Raw genomic sequence first — 17,795 nt, forward strand, 5'->3', positions numbered from 1 at the left:
GCCCGACGGGTCACTATCCCGACGGTCGGCATGCTGACCAACAGGGACTATATCCACTCGTGGGTGTCCACGACACCCATAGAGTGGAAATAGAACCCGTGGCGACCGCAGGTCGCCACCGAGCCCGCAAGGGGCTTGCTGCACTCGCCCCTCCCCGCCGGGATACCGGCGTCGGTATGCTGCCGGGATCCCGGCGTCGGTAAGCTGACCGGCGGTCAGGAGACCGCCGGTCAGCAGTACTACACCCGCCAGCAGGTCTGTCTGAAAATAAAAAACCTAACATAAAGTCTTTTAGAGAAACTCTGTAGAGCTCCCCTAGTGTGTGTCCAGTCACTCCTGGGCACAAAGTCTAACTAAGGTCTGGAGGAGGGGCATAGAGGGAGGAGCCAGTTCACACCCAATTTAAGTCTTTATAGTGTGCCCAAGCTCCTGCGGATCCCGTCTATACCCCATGGTCCTTTTGGAGTCCCCAGCATCCTCTAGGACGTAAGAGAAAAAGAGATGATAGCTAGATAGGTAGATAGATAAATAGACAGATAGATAGATAGATAGATAGATAGATAGATAGATAGATAGATAGATAGATAGATAGATAGATAAATAGATGATAGATAGATAAACAGATGATAGATAGATAGATAGATAGATAGATAGATAGATAGATAGATAGATAGATAAACAGATGATAGATAGATAGATAGATAGATAGATAGATAGATAGATAGATAGATAGATAAACAGATGATAGATAGATAGACAGACAGACAGACAGACAGATAGATAGATAGATAGATAGATAGATAGATAGATAGATAGATAGATAGATAGATAATAGCATGAACAAGTGGTGTTTATAGCAAACCCTTGCACAGACATTTTATGCTGTAGCTTATATAACAGCTGCAAATGTGGGACAAGTATTGTGGTAACAGGCTGGAGATGTTTCCTCAGCTGTTTACAGAAAGTGAAGTGTGAATCTTGCTCTATAATTGGAATTGCCAGCAGCCCTAGCAACCAGTATGCACGGTGCATTCACTGTGCTGCTACCTCTGCTGCTCAGGTGAGCAGATTCCCCAGGTGAGGGAGGAGTCAGAGGAAAGGGGGCGGGCCGTGTCTTGTCACTCACACATGCCCTAGCTTGCAGCAGTAGTTGTTGATCAGCTTAGTACTGAGCTGGGGGTTGGTTTGGTTACAGCCTGGAATGTGTCTTGGAGAATTCTGCAGTGTGTCACCTGGGTGCAGGCGGTGGGTGGCATTCCTGGTGGCACCTGGCACTCACTGGTAGTGTGGCACAGCAGGGTAGAGGGATATCCCGTCCTGGATAACTTTTGCAAATTCCACAGGAGTACAATAACTACACAGGAGTACAGCCATACAGGAGTACAATAACTACACAGGAGTACAGCCACACAGGAGTACAATAACTACACAGGAGTACAGCCGCACAGGAGTACAATAACTACACAGGAGTACAGCCGCACAGGAGTACAATAACTACACAGGAGTGCAGCCATGAGCTCAGATGATTTTAGGAGAGTGGCAATCCGCAGAAAATCCAGTCCATGCCTGACCAGGGGCACCTTATCCTTAGCTGTGCAGCTAGAGAATGAGAATGGGCAGCAGAGTGGTGAGTACAGCCAGACTAATGCTATTACCTACAGCTGTGTGTATAGTAAGCAGAGTGCTGACTATCTGCAATAAATGCAATAATATAATACATTGCACACAGTGAGCTGTAGCTGCCACTTTTGTGCCTACAGATCTCATTACTCTGTAGTGTTGTGTGTATGTGGTGTTGTGTTACCCCCAGCAGCAGTTACCCGTTTACCACCCTGTGAACACATGTCTGAGTCATCATTGTGCAAATACAACACTAGTGTCATGTTCACAAGCTCACACCACTATAATCCATCTGTGCATATTACATATGGTGCACTATCACCACAGTCTGCTATCATATATGTATGGGACATATTGTGTGTATTGCGTAATGGCTTGCAGTAATCATCACTGTATATGACATGTAAATCACTTTCTATGTAACACAGATGTGCAAGATGTTTCCAAGGACATTTTGCCGCTGAAGTATTGCGCAGTTGTGTCATGCTTATTACATTGTGTTATCATTTATTTTATTGCGCTTTAAATGTAGTATTTAATATCAACCTTGAAAAGCCCGGATACTAGGTGCAGACTGTACTATTGGTTATGGGCCCTATTTATCAATGTGGGAGATAAGGTATTCAGTTGTACAGTAGTACACTACTTTCCCAATTAATATAAAGGACAGTACCTGTACCAATGATTGTGATAATGAAGTTGGGAAGTAAAGTCCGCCTGTCGCCTACACACAGCGCGATTATATTGCAGGATGAACTGGTTGCCAGCCTATGAACTCTCTTGGAACTAGTGATGTCATGGAACCATCAGGCACAAAGTACAGATACAGTATACCTGACTGGGGAATGATATTGGCCAGCCCACAGAATTGCTGCCTCAGCTGTGTGAAGGTGACGGGTATAAAATGCATGATATAAAAATAAATTGGTTCTAAAACACTAAGGGGAGATTTATCAAAGTTTAGAGAGAGATAAAGTGCCAACCAATCAGTCCTGTCATATTTCTATTACTGCCTGTAACATGGCAGTTAGAAACTGATTGGCTGGTACTTTATCTCGCTCCGATTGACCTCTCTCCAAGCTTGGATAAATCTCACCCAAAGTAAGAGACTCTGTATATGTTTTAGGGGTCTATTTACTAAGCCTTGAATGGAGATAAAGTCCCAACCAACCAGCTTCTAACTGTCATTTTTCAAACGCAGCCTGTAACATGGGGGGTAATTCCAAGTTGATCGCAGCAGGAAATTTTTTAGCAGTTGGGCAAAACCATGTGCAGATATAACATGTGCAGAGAGAGTTAGATTTGGGTGGGTTATATTGTTTCTGTGCAGGGTAAATACTGGCTGCTTTATTTTTACACTGCAATTTAGATTGCAGATTGAACACACCACACCCAAATCTATCTCTCTCTGCACATGTTATATCTGCCCCACCTGCAGTGAACATGGTTTTGCCCAACTGCTAAAAAATTTCCTGCTGCGATCAACTTGGAATTACCCCCATGGTAGTTAGGAGCTGATTGGCTGATACTTTATCTCCGTCCACTTTATCTCCATCCAGGGCTTAGTAAATAGACCCCTTAGTGATAACTGGGTACCACAATCCTACTTTATATACGTTACGCACATGGATTGATGACCGGTGGTCGCCAATGTCCTGGGAAAATTCTGGTTTATATCCATCGGCAGTACGCCATCGATGATTAAGCACCGCTCATGTGCACACTTCCGCCATCAGACCTCGGTCACTGGCATGATGCATCATACCCCCACCATGGATGGCATAATCAATGAGCATCGGTTACAAACCATCGATAGTTGCTAAACATGATAGTCCATGGCCATCCCTAGTGCAGGATAAACTAGATGCAAGATGGCTATCTCGCATTCTTGTGAGTTGTCTCATTTACGTGTATTACAGGTCAATGAAACACACACATAAGCCGTGATATAAAAACACTGCGATTACTAAACAACAGTTGTGGTGCAGGATAAGCGAGGTTAGCAGGTGTGGTTAATTAAGCGAGCCAAATGAGTCTACCGCGAGCTTGATGAGACTGGTATAATTGTTTTGGGTTGGCACGTTTATACAAGGACATGAATGGAAGGTGTAAAACGTGTATATGTCATTTGTCCTCGCCGTGAGAGAATGTTAAACACGTAGGATATTTTAAAGATGTACAGTAAGGCCTAAAATATTGCTGTTTGTGATTATTAACCGTATGCTCGTGAGTGGCGGTAACATTCCACAAATAACGAGCCGCATAATGATTAAGAGGGAGATACCGTAAACCTTCTAAAGACGAGGGCAGCAATTAATGAGATTCTAGCTATCATTTTTATAGAATGCACTAGATAATAGCTAGAATCTGATTGGTTGGTTTGGGAAACGCCTCCACTAGCTCTATTAAAAAGGTTGCATAAACTTCCCACGTTTATCTGAAAAATAGGAATGTTATCTTATGTTTAATAGTTCAGAATAAACTACAAGCAGGAAAGATAACACCAGTTACCGGATCCGTCAGGCGCCTGTCTGATACCTGTGGCGTCTGCATTTTGTCAAGTTTTACTCATATTCCATTGTGTGTGGCCCCCCTTCCCAGATACCTTGCAGGGTTTAGCCACACATCTGTAGGATTAGCATGATCTGTTGGATTACAGGAGCGCAGGAGACAAAATGGCGACGGAGCAGGCTAAGGGGGAGGGACGCCGTGCGGCCCGCGGGCCAACGACGGGAGAAAGGGGGGACGGGCAGGTATGCCCGGCACTCCCCCTTTCACACCTGGGGAGCAAGCGGCCAGTAGGAAGCCGCAAGGGAGGGGGCGGCTCAGAAGGGGTTAAAAGCCGGGGGTGGGGGACGGGAGGATTCGTACAGCACCCACCCAACCCTCATGTTGTGAAGTGTCAGCTATGTGTGCAAAAAGAAAATAATTTTTTTTATATATATATATATATATATATATATATATATATATATATATATATATATATATATATATATGTATACCTTTGTTTGCTGTGTTTTGCTTTAATGTATAAGTGTGCTTTGCAATATTAGGTACGGATTGTCAATCCATTGAATGTCAAATTGTTGTCACAGTTGGCGGGCGGCGGAAACAAGCAGCGCGCAAGGCATAGGTAAAGGGGGAACCAGCTGAGGTTTGCAGACTCACCCTCGGAAAATGGGCGCACGCTCGGCACCAGCTTTGGACGGTTGGGCCATGTGGGCTGCGTGCCAAGCGAGCGTGAGATGCGCCACAGGGGGCGGGTTCCCTAGAGGGGTGTGGCTGTGGCGCCTACCGGGTAGGCGGACACACCCCCGGGAAATAATCAGGGGGATAACGAAAGCTTGCCTTGCCCACTGCTTATTTTTGGCGCCCTGCAACATAGGTAACGAGGTAACAAAAATAAAGCTGTGACCAGATTATTCATCCAAAAATCCTGCCTCCGAGTCGTCTATTCATGGGGGGGTCATAGCCGATTTAGAGGGACGCAGGCAGGTCGGTCTCTACCCCTTAGCATGGCAGAGCGGCCGGAAAAGGAAGCCGTGCGCATGAAGTGACCGGTCAAGTTCTGTTGAGGTGATAAGTGATGATATCCGGTCTCTAGGTCGATCACACTCAGGTTGACATGCATTAGGTCGACCACTATTGGTCGACATGGTTATTAGGTCGAAATTAGTTTTTCACGTTTTTTTCCTTCTTTTTTTTTGAACTTTTTCATACTTTATGTTCCATGTGGACTACAATTGGGAACGGTAACCTGTGTGGAGCGCAGCGGTAGAAGAGCGAGGAACCTTGCCCGAAGCATGACGAGCGAACATGGTGCACTACTTGGGGTTCCCGGTCACTCCATGAAGAAAACGACACCATTTTTTTAAAAAAATCCACGTTGACCTTTTATCATGTAGACCTTGCTCATGTCGACCTAATGTTTGTGTCGACCTATTTTAGGTGTCGACTTAGTTACTGTCGACCAATAGTGGTCGACCTAGACACTGTCGACCTAAGTCGACCCTATGAACCACACCCGTGTTGATGCAGAAAACCCCCCAAACATCCTTTATCACCGAAGAGTCATAAAAAGGCCTATTAGTCTCTAACGGGTCATTTACACGTACAGAAAGAAATGTACTTCTAGCTTATGTTTGTGTTATACACATATACCTTCAGCATGTGTGAACGAGCATATACCTGAAACCACACTGGAAAAATAAAGGATATTGGGGGTCTATGTACTAAGCCGATAAGAGATAAAGTACCAGCCAATCAGCTCCTAACTGTCATTTTTCAATCTGTAAGGAGCTGATTGGCTGGTACTTTTTCTACGTCCACTTCATCTCTCGCTATAGACCACATTGCCATTTAAACAAGCATTATTTTCTATACACATGTGGATGATGTGATACATTATTTTATTTGTACATATAACAGTGACGGAAAGTTTACTCGTCATACGTGTCTCCTAATGGGCATATGTTTTTGGTTGTCATGTTCAGATGGAAAAAGAGTTTGATCTGTATATTACATGTGGCACCTGTCACGTTGCGTTACCTGACATCTAATGCAGTGTTCTCTGTGCGTGTCACTAATGATCAGATCATTCCGTTCATAGTCTATTTAATTCCCTCTCAGGCTACGGGTTTATAAAACATCGGTTTCCTGCATCTATATATTGTAGCTTTCTATGGACACAAATGGCCGCCCTGGCTTCACATATTAGGGTTTTCCTCATTACATGAATGTAAAACTCATCTGCATACGTGTAGTGTTCACGCTAGGCTGTTTTAGCAGGGCGCCGCGCCCTGCCCATTTTTTAACAGGCAAAACCCGCCCTGCCCCTTTTGCGGCGCCCTGCTAGAACAGCCGCCCGCTCCCTGCCCTCCCGGCGTGTATAGATGCCGTGCGCATGCGCGCGGCATCCATTCACGCATTGGGAGAGGGCTGGGGGAAGCCCAGCACTGACGGAGGTGCTGGGCACGCCCCCAACAGTGACGTCGCCGGCCACAGACGCTCTCTATAGTAGCGTCTGTGGGCCGCACCGCCCCCTAAAATGACGGAGGCGTGGCAACGCCCCCTAATTTGCGTGGCCGTGCCCCCATTTCGGACGTGCGCACATGTGCCCCCGGAGTCCAGCGCCCTGCCCCTTTTCACTCCTAGAGTGAACACTATACGTGTATCCCCTCATATAATACATTTTTAATCGTTCTCTACTGACATTGGCAGCCACGGTCTGTCAGAAATAATTAGATTTTTCCTGAGGCTTAATTAAGCGTTAAACAAAAATGAGGCCACCAACAGCGAGATAAATGAATTACAATTTTATGGGCCTTATTCCAGTATTTGTTCTGTGTCCCCTCTTCTGTCTCATTTATAGTGTGACTTTGATATATGGTGGACTAGACACGCACAGCATATGGTATTATAGTGACGTATATTTTTATGTACATCAGGGAGCTACCCCTTCTTGCAATATAATTTATGCCTAAGGTCGCAAGCGGCCTCCTGTTTGGCTTACATACGTTATCCCGGTGGATTGGATGCCGGCTGTCAATATTCCGACAGCGGCATCCCACCCACTAGAATGCCGGTAGGGGGGCGAGTGCTAAGAGTCCCCTTGCGGGCTTGCTGTGCTTGCCACGCTGCGGGCTCGATGCACTTGCCACAGGATCTATTTCCGCTCTATGGGTGTCGAATAGCCCTGGTACGCTGGGATTCCGGCTGGCAGTATTTTGGCGTCGGTATCGTAAACGCCGGAATCCCGGCAGCCAGCATTCCTCATATTCACCTACCACCAACTGCACCAATATCACCACACTGGAAGCTGTATAACAGGCATAAGAACCATAAGTCCCAGCATGCCTTGTGGGATACCAACACCACTACACGGGAATCACATATCCCTATATATAATAGGCTTAGGAAGACCGTGAATCTCCAGCTGTTGTGGAACTACAAGTCCCTGCATGCCCTGTGGGATACCAACTCCACTACCACCACACGGGAATCACATATCCCTATATATAATAGGTTTAGGAAGACACTGAATCTCCAGCTGTTGTGGAACTACAAGTCTCAGCATGCCCCGTGGGGTACCCGCCTCACACTTTTTTTTCTCTCTTACATTTTTTTTCTTTTTTTTATTATTATTATTTTTTTACATTCTCTTAATTCCTCAGAATGTATGCCCCTAAACAATTTTATTTTGAAATAACCTGTCAGCGCTGCCTGCTGCCAGTTGGCAGGTGTCCCAGTGGGCGCAGCCAGCGGCTTCGTAATGGAATTCCGGCCTTTCGCCCAAGAGGTATAAAGATCAGAAGTCGGGCGATAATTCCCTGCACTTTCTCGAATACACTTGTAGAGCTTTTCCCTGTTACGTAAATACATGGTGTGTGTGCATAAGCCACCGCTCCGCTGCAGGGCAGCAGTTCAGTAATTATACTGTAGCTGAATAGTAATTAACAGGTTGCTGGAGGCCCAGGGTCAGCGTGGAAGGGGTGATCAGAAATGATTATGTTGTTATAAAGGAGTTGAAATATCCAATGTCTACTTACCATACTATCATAATATCGCCCTTTCCTAATCCTGCCAATTCTTTTTCTGTTTATACTGCATGAAGCTTGAGAAGAATTCCACATAAACTAAAAGTTCAGATGGTCATATGATCTAGCGCTGCAGCACTGTGTAAATATAGATAGATCAGCGCTATATAAATACATGTGACGGGTATGGCAAATATTAGCCTCAGACAGATAACGTTGTATATTTATTAGATGCAGAAACATAGTGAGGGTAAAACATGTTTAATCCGAAATATTGTGCCCAAGAGCTCACTACAAAATACAGTCATGGGCCTATAAACAGGGGCTCTGCAGGGGGAGGGGGAGGCCGCCAAAGAGGCAAAGCCACGCCTCAGCAGCATCTACAGAAGGGTCTGATATCCTAATCTGCCCCACCACAGAAGCCTAAAGGGGGGTACTCACGGAGCGATATTCTAAGCAATCTGACTAGATTGCTTAGAATATCAGCATGATCGCTCCGTGTGTAGCCCCCTCGGCGATAGCGATGCGCGGCTCCGCACATCGCTATCGCTGCTGCTAGATTGGCCTGCATGCAGGCCAATCTAGCGGGTCGCTCACTTCACTTCACTTCACCCGCTAAAAGCAGCTTGCGAGCGAACAACTCGGAATGACCCCCAAGGTGTATGTGAAACATTAATGAATTGTGTGAATGTAGACACACTTTGTTTAATGTACAAAGTTCTAAAAAATATTGGCTAAAATGACCTTCAGGCTGTGTGTATAAGGTGTATATGAAACATAAATGCATTCTGTGCTTATATTTAGGTCCCATCACCATGATATCTCATTATGGTATGCAATTATTCCAAACTACGGAAAAATCCGATATCCAAAATACCTCTAGTCCCAAGCATTTTGGATAAGGGATACTCAACCTGTATTAATTACCTTTATTTATACGCGGCACCGCCAAACACTTACACAGGTAGAATCAGGACAAAATAAACCCCGCCCATGATACATCTGAAACCCGTCCGCATTTCAGCCATGACCAGGCCCTAATTCATCCAATCAAGCCCACTCTCCCACTTTGACACAAGCCCCACCATTTCCCTGGTATGCAAACCCAGAATGTCCCACTGCAATTAGCACAGTTGGCAGGTATAGTTTATATTACACCAACATATTAAATAGTGCATTGCAAAGAATATTTCTCTGACGTCCTAAGTGGATGCTGGGACTCCGTAAGGACCATGGGGATTAGCGGCTCCGCAGGAGACTGGGCACAACTAAAGAAAGCTTTAGGACTACCTGGTGTGCACTGGCTCCTCCCACTAAGACCCTCCTCCAGACCTCAGTTAGATTTCTGTGCCCGGCTGAGCTGGATGCACACTAGGGGCTCTCCTGAGCACCTAGAAAGAAAGTATATTTAGGTTTTTTATTTTCAGTGAGATCTGCTGGCAACAGACTCACTGCAGCGAGGGACTAAGGGGAGAAGAAGCGAACCTACCTAACGGGTGGTAGTTTGGGCTTCTTAGGCTACTGGACACCATTAGCTCCAGAGGGATCGACCGCAGGACCCGACCTTGGTGTTCGTTCCCGGAGCCGCGCCGCCGTCCCCCTTACAGAGCCAGAAGCACGAAGAAGGTCCGGAAAATCGGCGGCAGAAGACTTCGGTCTTCACCAAGGTAGCGCACAGCACTGCAGCTGTGCGCCATGCTCCTCATGTACACCTCACACTTCGGTCACTGATGGGTGCAGGGCGCTGGGGGGGGGCGCCCTGAGGGCAATAAATAACACCTTGGCTGGCAAAATATACATCATATATAGTCCCAGAGGCTATATAGATGTAAAATTACCCCTGCCAGTATCACAGAAAAAGCGGGAGAAAGTCCGCCGAAAAGGGGGCGGGGCTTCTCCCTCAGCACACTGGCGCCATTTTCTCTTCACAGTGCAGCTGGAAGACAGCTCCCCAGGCCCTCCCCTGTAGTTTTCAGGCTCAAAGGGTTAAAAAGAGAGGGGGGTCACTAAATTTAGGCGCAATATATGTATACAAGCAGCTATTTGGGGAAAAATCACTCAGTTATAGTGTTAATCCCTGCATTATATAGCGCTCTGGTGTGTGCTGGCATACTCTCTCTCAAAGGACTTTGTGGGGTCCTGTCCTCAGTCAGAGCATTCCCTGTGTGTGTGCGGTGTGTCGGTACGGCTGTGTCGACATGTTGGATGAGGAAGGTTACGTGGAGGCGGAGCAGAGGCCGATAAATGGGATGTCGCCCCCTGTGGGGCCGACACCAGAGTGGATGGATAGGTGGAAGGTATTAACCGACAGTGTCAACTCCTTACATAAAAGGCTGGATGACGTAACAGCTGTGGGACAGCCGGCTTCTCAGCCCGCGTCTGCCCAGGCGTCTCAAAGGCCATCAGGGGCTCAAAACAACGCCTGTTACCTCAGATGGCAGACACAGATGTCGACACGGAGTCTGACTCCAGTGTCGACGAGGTTGAGACATATACACAATCCACTAGGAACATCCGTTACATGATCTCGGCAATGAAAAATGTGTTACGCATTTTCTGACATAAACCCAAGTACCACATAAAAGGGGTTTTATTTTTGGGGAGAAAAAGCAGCCAGTGTTTTGTTCCCCCATCAGATGAATGAATGAAGTGTGTAAAGAAGCGTGGTTTCCCCCGATAAGAAAATGTTACTGATGGCGTACCCTTTCCCGCCAGAGGATAGGTCACGTTGGGAGATATCCCTTAGGGTGGATAAGGCGCTCACACGTTTGTCAAAGGGTGGCACTGCCGTCTTAGGATACGGCCACCTTGAAGGAACCTGCTGATAAAAAGCAGGAGGCGATCCTGAAGTCTGTATTTACACACTCAGGTTATATACTGAAACCTGCAATTGCCTCAGCATAAATAGTGCTGCTGCAGCGTGGTCTGACACCCTGTCAGATAATATTAATACGCTAAGACAGGGATAATAATATTTGCTAACATTGAGCATATTTAAGACGTTGTCTTATATATAAAGGATGCACAGAGGGATATTTGCCGGCTGGCATCCAGAATTAATGCAATGTCCATTCTGCCAGGAGGGTATTAGAAACCCGGCAGTGGACAGGTGATGCTGCATTTAAAAGGCACATGGAGATTCTGCCTTATAAGGGTGAGGAATTGTTTGGGGATGTTCTCTGGGACCTCGTATCCACAGCAACAGCTGGGAAGAAAAATTTTTACCTCAGGTTTCCTCACAAAAGCCTAAAGAAAGCATTGTATTTTCAGGTACAGTCCTTTCGGCTTCAGAAAAGCAAGCGGGTCAAAGGCGCTTCCTTTTTGCACAGAGACAAGGGAAGAAGGAAAAAGCTGCACCAGTCAGCCAGTTCCAGGATCAAATATCTTCCCTCGCTTCCTCTGAGTCCACCGCATGACGCTGGGGCTCCACAGGTGGAGACAGGTGCGGTGGGGGCGCGTCTCGGGAACTGCAGGGATCAGTGGGCTTGCCCACAGGTGGATCCCTAGGTTCTGCAAGTAGTATCACAGGGATACAGACTGGAGTTCGAGACGACTCCCCCTCGCCGTTGCCTCACATCAGCCTTGCCTGCTGCCCTCGGAGAAAGGTAGTACTGGCGGCAATTCACAAGCTGTACTTCCAGCAGGGTGAAATCAAGGTACCCCTCTTTCAACAAGGCCGGGGTTACTATTCCAAAATGTTGTGGTACCGAAACCAGACGGTTCGGTGAGACCCATTCTAAAATTGAAATCCTTGAACACTTATATACGAAGGTTCAAGTTCAAAATGGAATCACTCAGGGCGATTATTGCAAGCCTGGAAAATTTCAGGGTATCACTGGACATCAAGGATACTTACCTGCATGTCCCTATTTACCCTCGTCACCAGGTGTACCTCAAAATTGTGGTACAGGATTGTCATTACCAATTCCAGACGTTGCCGTTGGTCTGTCCCCGGCACCGAGGGTATTTACCAAGGTAATGGCCGAAGTACTCATCCCGTACTTGGACGATCTCCTTATAAAGGCGAGGTCCAGGGAGCAGTTGTTCGTCGGAGTAGCACTATCTCGGGAAGTGCTACAACAGCACGGCTGGATTCTGAATATTCCAAAGTCACAGCTGGTTCCTACGACGCGTCTACTGTTCCTGGGTATGGTTCTGGACACAGAACAGGATAAAAAGGGTTTCTCCCGGAGGAGAAATCCAAGGAGTTGGCGTCTCTAGACGGAGACCTCCTAATACAAATACAGGTATCGGTGCATCTATGCACGCGAGCCTTGGGAAAGATGGTAGCTTCTTACGAAGAATTTCCATTCGCCAAGTCCCATGCAAGGATCTTCCAGTGGGATCTGTTGGACAAGTGGTCCGGGTCGCATTCTCAGATGCATCGGCGGATAACCCTGTCTCCAAGGGCCAGGGTGTCGCTGTGGTGGTGACTGCACATCTTCTAGGGGGCCGCAGATTCGGCATACAGGACTGGGTCCTGGTGACCACGGATACCAGCCTTCAAGGCTGGGGGGCAGTCACACAGGGAAGAAACTTCCAAGGCCTATGGAAAATTCAGGAGACTTCCCTACACATAAATGTTCTGGAACTTTGGGCCATTTACAATGCCCTAAGTCAGGCTAGACCCCTGCTTCAACACCGGCCGGTGCTGATCCAGTCAGACAACATCACGGCGGTCGCTCATGTAAACCGACAGGGCGGCACAAGAAGCAGGATGGCGATGGCAGAAGCCACAAGGATTCTCCGATGGGCGGAAAATCATGTGTTAGCACTGTCAGCAGTGTTCATTCCCGGAGTGAACAACTGAGAACTTTCTCAGCAGACACGACCTCCACCCGAGAGAGTGGGGACTTCATCCAGAAGTCTTCCAAATGATTGTAGACCGTGGGGAAAGGCCACAGGTGGACAGGATGGCGTCCCGCCTCAACAAAAAGCTACAAAGATATTGTGCCAGGTCAAGGGACCCTCAGGCGATAGCTGTAGACGCTCTGGTAACACCGTGGGTGTACCAGTCAGTGTATGTGTTCCCTTCTCTGCCTCTCATACCCAGGGTAATGAGAATAATATGAAGGAGAGGAGTAAGAACTATACTCATTGTTCCGGGTGGCCAAGAAGAGCTTGGTACCCAGAACTCCAAGAAATGATCTCAGAGGACCCATGGCCTCTGCCGCTCAGACAGGACCTGCTGCAGCAGGGGACCTGTCTGTTCCAAGACGTACCGCGGCTGCGTTTGACGGCATGGCGGTTGAACGCCGGATCCTGAAGGAAAAGGGCATTCCGGAGGAAGTTATCCCTACGCTATTTAAAGCTAGGAAAGAAGTGAACGCAAACCATTATCACCGCATATGGCGGAAATATGTTGCGTGCTGTGAGGCCAGTAAGGCCCCAAAGGAGGAATTTCAGCTAGGTCGTTTTCTGCACTTCCTACAAGTCAGAGGTGACTATGGGCCTAAAATTGGGTTCCATTAAGGTCCAGATTTCGGCTCTATCGATTTTCTTCCAAAATAGAACTGGCTTCACTGCCTGAAGTTCAGACTTTTGTTAAGGGAGTGCTGCATAGTCAACCCCCGTTTGTGCCTCCAGTGGCACCGTAGGATCTCAACGTAGTGTTGGATTTCCTGAAGTCGCATTGAGTTGAGCCACTTAAATCCGTGGAGCTACAATACCTCACGTGGAAAGTGGTCATGCTGTGGGCCGTGGCGTCGTCCAGGCGTGTATCAGAATTGGCGGCTTTTGTCATACAAATGCCCTTATCTGTATTCTATATGGATAAGGCGGAATTGAGGACTCGTTCCCAATTCCTTCCTAAGGTGGTATCAGTTTTTCATGTGAACCAACCTATTGTGGTGCCTGCGGCTACTTTGGACTTGGAGGATTCCAAGTTTTCTGGACGTAGTCAGGGCCCTGAAAAGTATATGTTTCCAGGACGGCTGGAGTCAGGAAAACTGACTCGCTATTTATCCTGTGTGCACCCAACAAGCTGGGTGCTCCTGCTTCTAAGCAGACTATTGCTCGCTGGATCTGTAGCACGATTCAACTTGCACATTCTGCGGCTGGAATGCCGCACCCTAAATCTGTGAAAGCCCATTCCACGAGGAAAGTGGGCTCTTCTTGGGCGGCTGCCCGAGGGGTCTCGGCTTTACAAATTTGCCGAGCTGTTACTTGGTCGGGTTAAAACACTTGCAAGAGTCTACAAGTTTGATACCCTGGCTGAGGAGGACCTAGAGTTTGCTCATTCGGTGCTGCAGAGTCATCCGCACTCTCCCGCCCGTTTGGGAGCTTTGGTATAATCCCCATGGTCCTTACGGAGTCCCAGCATCCACTTAGGACGTCAGAGAAAATAAGATTTTACTCACCGGTAAATCTATTTCTCGTAGTCCGTAGTGGATGCTGGGCGCCCATCCCAAGTGCGGATTGTCTGCAATACTTGTATATAGTTATTGCCTAACTAAAGGGTTATTGTTGAGCCATCTGTTGAGAGGCTCAGTTGTTATCATACTGTTAACTGGGTATAGTATCACGAGTTATACGGTGTGATTGGTGTGGCTGGTATGAGTCTTACCCGGGATTCAAAATCCTTCCTTATTGTGTCAGCTCTTCCGGGCACAGTATCCTAACTGAGGTCTGGAGGAGGGTCTTAGTGGGAGGAGCCAGTGCACACCAGGTAGTCCTAAAGCTTTCTTTAGTTGTGCCCAGTCTCCTGCGGAGCCGCTAATCCCCATGGTCCTTACGGAGTCCCAGCATCCACTACGGACTACGAGAAATAGATTTACCGGTGAGTAAAATCTTATTTTAATTATTTACATCTGTCCATGACCCTGACCCATAGTTCTTAATCCTCTACCCCACAAAGCCACACAGTATCGTAGGAAGAAACTGAAACTGCAGTGACCAGAGGCAGACATGGGGAGAACATACAGACTCCACACAGATTGTGCACTGATCACAATAGAGGTCATGACCATGCAGAGATTTGGAGCTCAGCAATCAGTCACGTGACACAAGTTTATACTGGCTACAGGAGACTGCTGGGATTTGTAGTCGCTGCATTTTCTGTGAAAATGTAATCCATGAGCAGAGACACAGAATTGATCAATATTCTCCTTTTATAAATGAGCTGCCCAAGGACATGAATTGTTTCTGGGCTGTTCTTGCACAAACGTCTGTTAATCATCATCCGTACAGGTGGATTACATGGTTATTTGTCCAGAGGTCGTATTCCGGTTCCAATTGTATTCTTTATTTAGTATTTATTTTTCTTTCATTCCTTATGAAGAATGTGGCCTAGAGATAATTATGTGAAGCATTTGCAGAATATCCATTAATGGTTATAAAACGGATTGGTTTAATTTTTAATGAGAAGAAATCACGATACAATATTTTGGTTTCAGTGCCACTCCCATAACACGCCCATCTCGTGCGTCCGCTAAGCCACCTCCCTGTCTCCGCCCAGTAGCGTCCAGTATATTTTCAAAACATTTCTGAGAAAATTGGCCAGGATGTACAGTACTAAGGCACTCATTCCGAGTTGATCGCACGTAGCAACTTTTTGCTGCTCGTGCGATCAACCTGATGCCGCCCATGGGGGAGTGTATTTTAGCATAGCAGGGCTGCGGATGCTTGTGCATCCCTGCTATTGTAAAAAAGTTTCCTGCAAAACAAGACCAGGGTCAGACTTACTTAACCTGTGCGACAGATCCAGCGACGAAGGTCCTGGGATTGATGTCAGACTCCGCCCTCCAAACGCCTGGACACGCCTGCGTTCAGATCTCCACGCCCAGAAAACGGTGAGTAGATGCCCCGGAATGCCTCCCCGCCGTCAATCTTCTTGCGATCGCCGCTGCAATCACTTTCTGCGCTGGCGCCGCCGCGCAGCCACAGTCCCGGCCTGTTAGCACCGCTGCGTGCGAACGGTTCGGAATGACCCCCTAACGGCAGAAATGGGTCCGAAAATTCTGTTTTCAGAGTTTTGGCTGCATTCCCATATGTATCAAGCTCCGGAATGTGCTACATTCTGGAGCTTGGGCCCGGTGGGTAACGCTAAATTTGATGTGACAATTTAGTTTAGGGGAGATTTATCAAAGCTTGGAGATAAAGTGGAGAGAGATAAAGTACCAACCAATCAGCTCCTAACTCATTTTTCAAATGCAGCCGGTAAAATGTCAGTTAGAAGATGATTGACTGGCATTTTATCTCTCTCCATTTTATCTCTCTCTGGACGGGATGTACTAAAGTAAAAGAATGTGTCCAAAAGCCAGGAAATCCAGTTTTCAGAGTTTTGGGCACATTTTCATCTATATCAAGCTTTGCTTGAACTCGGTTGGTAACCCCATCCCACCACCCCACGCAGAACATATCGCATCGGATTGGAGCGTACCATTATCCCAGCGACTCCACATGCACCTTACATCTTTGTTTGGGAGACTCGCGAATAGACCAGCCTCCAGAACCCTCCCGCTTACCAAGTGAGGTGGGCTGTCCGGGCCCTTGCTGTATTGTGTTATCTTGGGCCACATCCAGCGGCACAGTGCCACGAATGGCGGTATCGTACGGAGGATGGCACAGCACCGACTCATGGCATCACTCCCCCACAATCTGCAATCTGGACTTCCACCACTGGGATTCTTCCCCCCCCCCCCCCCTAACACCCCCCTCTCAAATAAAGGGTCATAATTCAAATGACGCCGCACAGTAGCACAATCTTATTCACATTACACAACATAGTAGTGTCCCTTATTCATGGTATGACGCATATTAATGCCCCTTATACATAAAGCCCATAGTAGTAGCACCCCAAATACACATAATGCCCACAGCTACAATGCCCTCAGTAGTAGTGCCCCTTATGCAATGCCCACGGTAGTGGTAGTGCCCCTGATCTAGAGCCCGTAGTACTGGTGCCCCCAGTAGTAGTGCCCCTTATGTCCCCAGGAGTGATGCCTCTTATTAAGTGCCCCCTATGCAATGCCCCCCTGTAGTTCTGCCCCCCTGTAGTTCTGCCTCAGTAGTTCTACCCCCAGTTGGTTTTTCCCCAGTAGATACGCCCCCAGTTGGTCCCCCCCTGTAGCGCAGCTTACACACACACACACACACACACACACACACACACACACACACACACACACACACACACACCCACAATACTCACTAGCTCCGCTCCTGCTTCCGGACTGCTGAACTCCACCTGCCCGCCCCGCTCATAGGAACTTTGGGAGAGGCGTCATGACGTCTCTCCCATAGTGCACTCTGCGGGACTCGGGAGCCGGAAGTGGGAGCTCAGCCGCTGAGAGGAAGGAGCCGGGCGCCCGCTGGTAACACAATCTCAGTGGGCGCCCGGAAGCTCCAAATGAAACGCAGTTTCGCCCCGTTCTGGCTCACTTTAACCTCTGGTTATTTATTTATTAAAATGTACTTATATAGCTCCAGCATATTCTTTTGCATATTGAAATGTTATGAACTGTGCCTCACACTTGTGCGCATTTGGTGGCTCAGCACTTCATATTCCGCAGTCACATCCCTAGAGCCTGGGGCACAGACCCGTAATCCCCGAATGGCATGAGGTTCCGGTATGAATGGTCGACACTGTTAAGGTCGACACTCAGGTCGACCACTATTGGTCGACATTGACATGGA

At 47.5% G+C, this 17,795-nt stretch overlaps 1 protein-coding gene across 1 annotated transcript in view; it reads left to right on the forward strand.

The window, feature by feature from the left end:
- Window positions 1–1,103: 1,103 nt before the first annotated feature.
- FGD4 (FYVE, RhoGEF and PH domain containing 4) overlaps window positions 1,104–17,795 on the forward strand; it is a 214,749-nt gene continuing 198,057 nt past the window's right edge. Inside the window, exon 1 of the mRNA XM_063928870.1 lies at window positions 1,104–1,627. Coding sequence (XP_063784940.1) covers window positions 1,513–1,627 — 115 coding nt within the window. The 5' untranslated portion in view covers window positions 1,104–1,512. The remainder of the gene's footprint in view (window positions 1,628–17,795) is intronic.

Source organism: Pseudophryne corroboree, chromosome 6, assembly GCF_028390025.1.
Source record: "Pseudophryne corroboree isolate aPseCor3 chromosome 6, aPseCor3.hap2, whole genome shotgun sequence".
NCBI lineage: Eukaryota > Metazoa > Chordata > Amphibia > Anura > Myobatrachidae > Pseudophryne > Pseudophryne corroboree.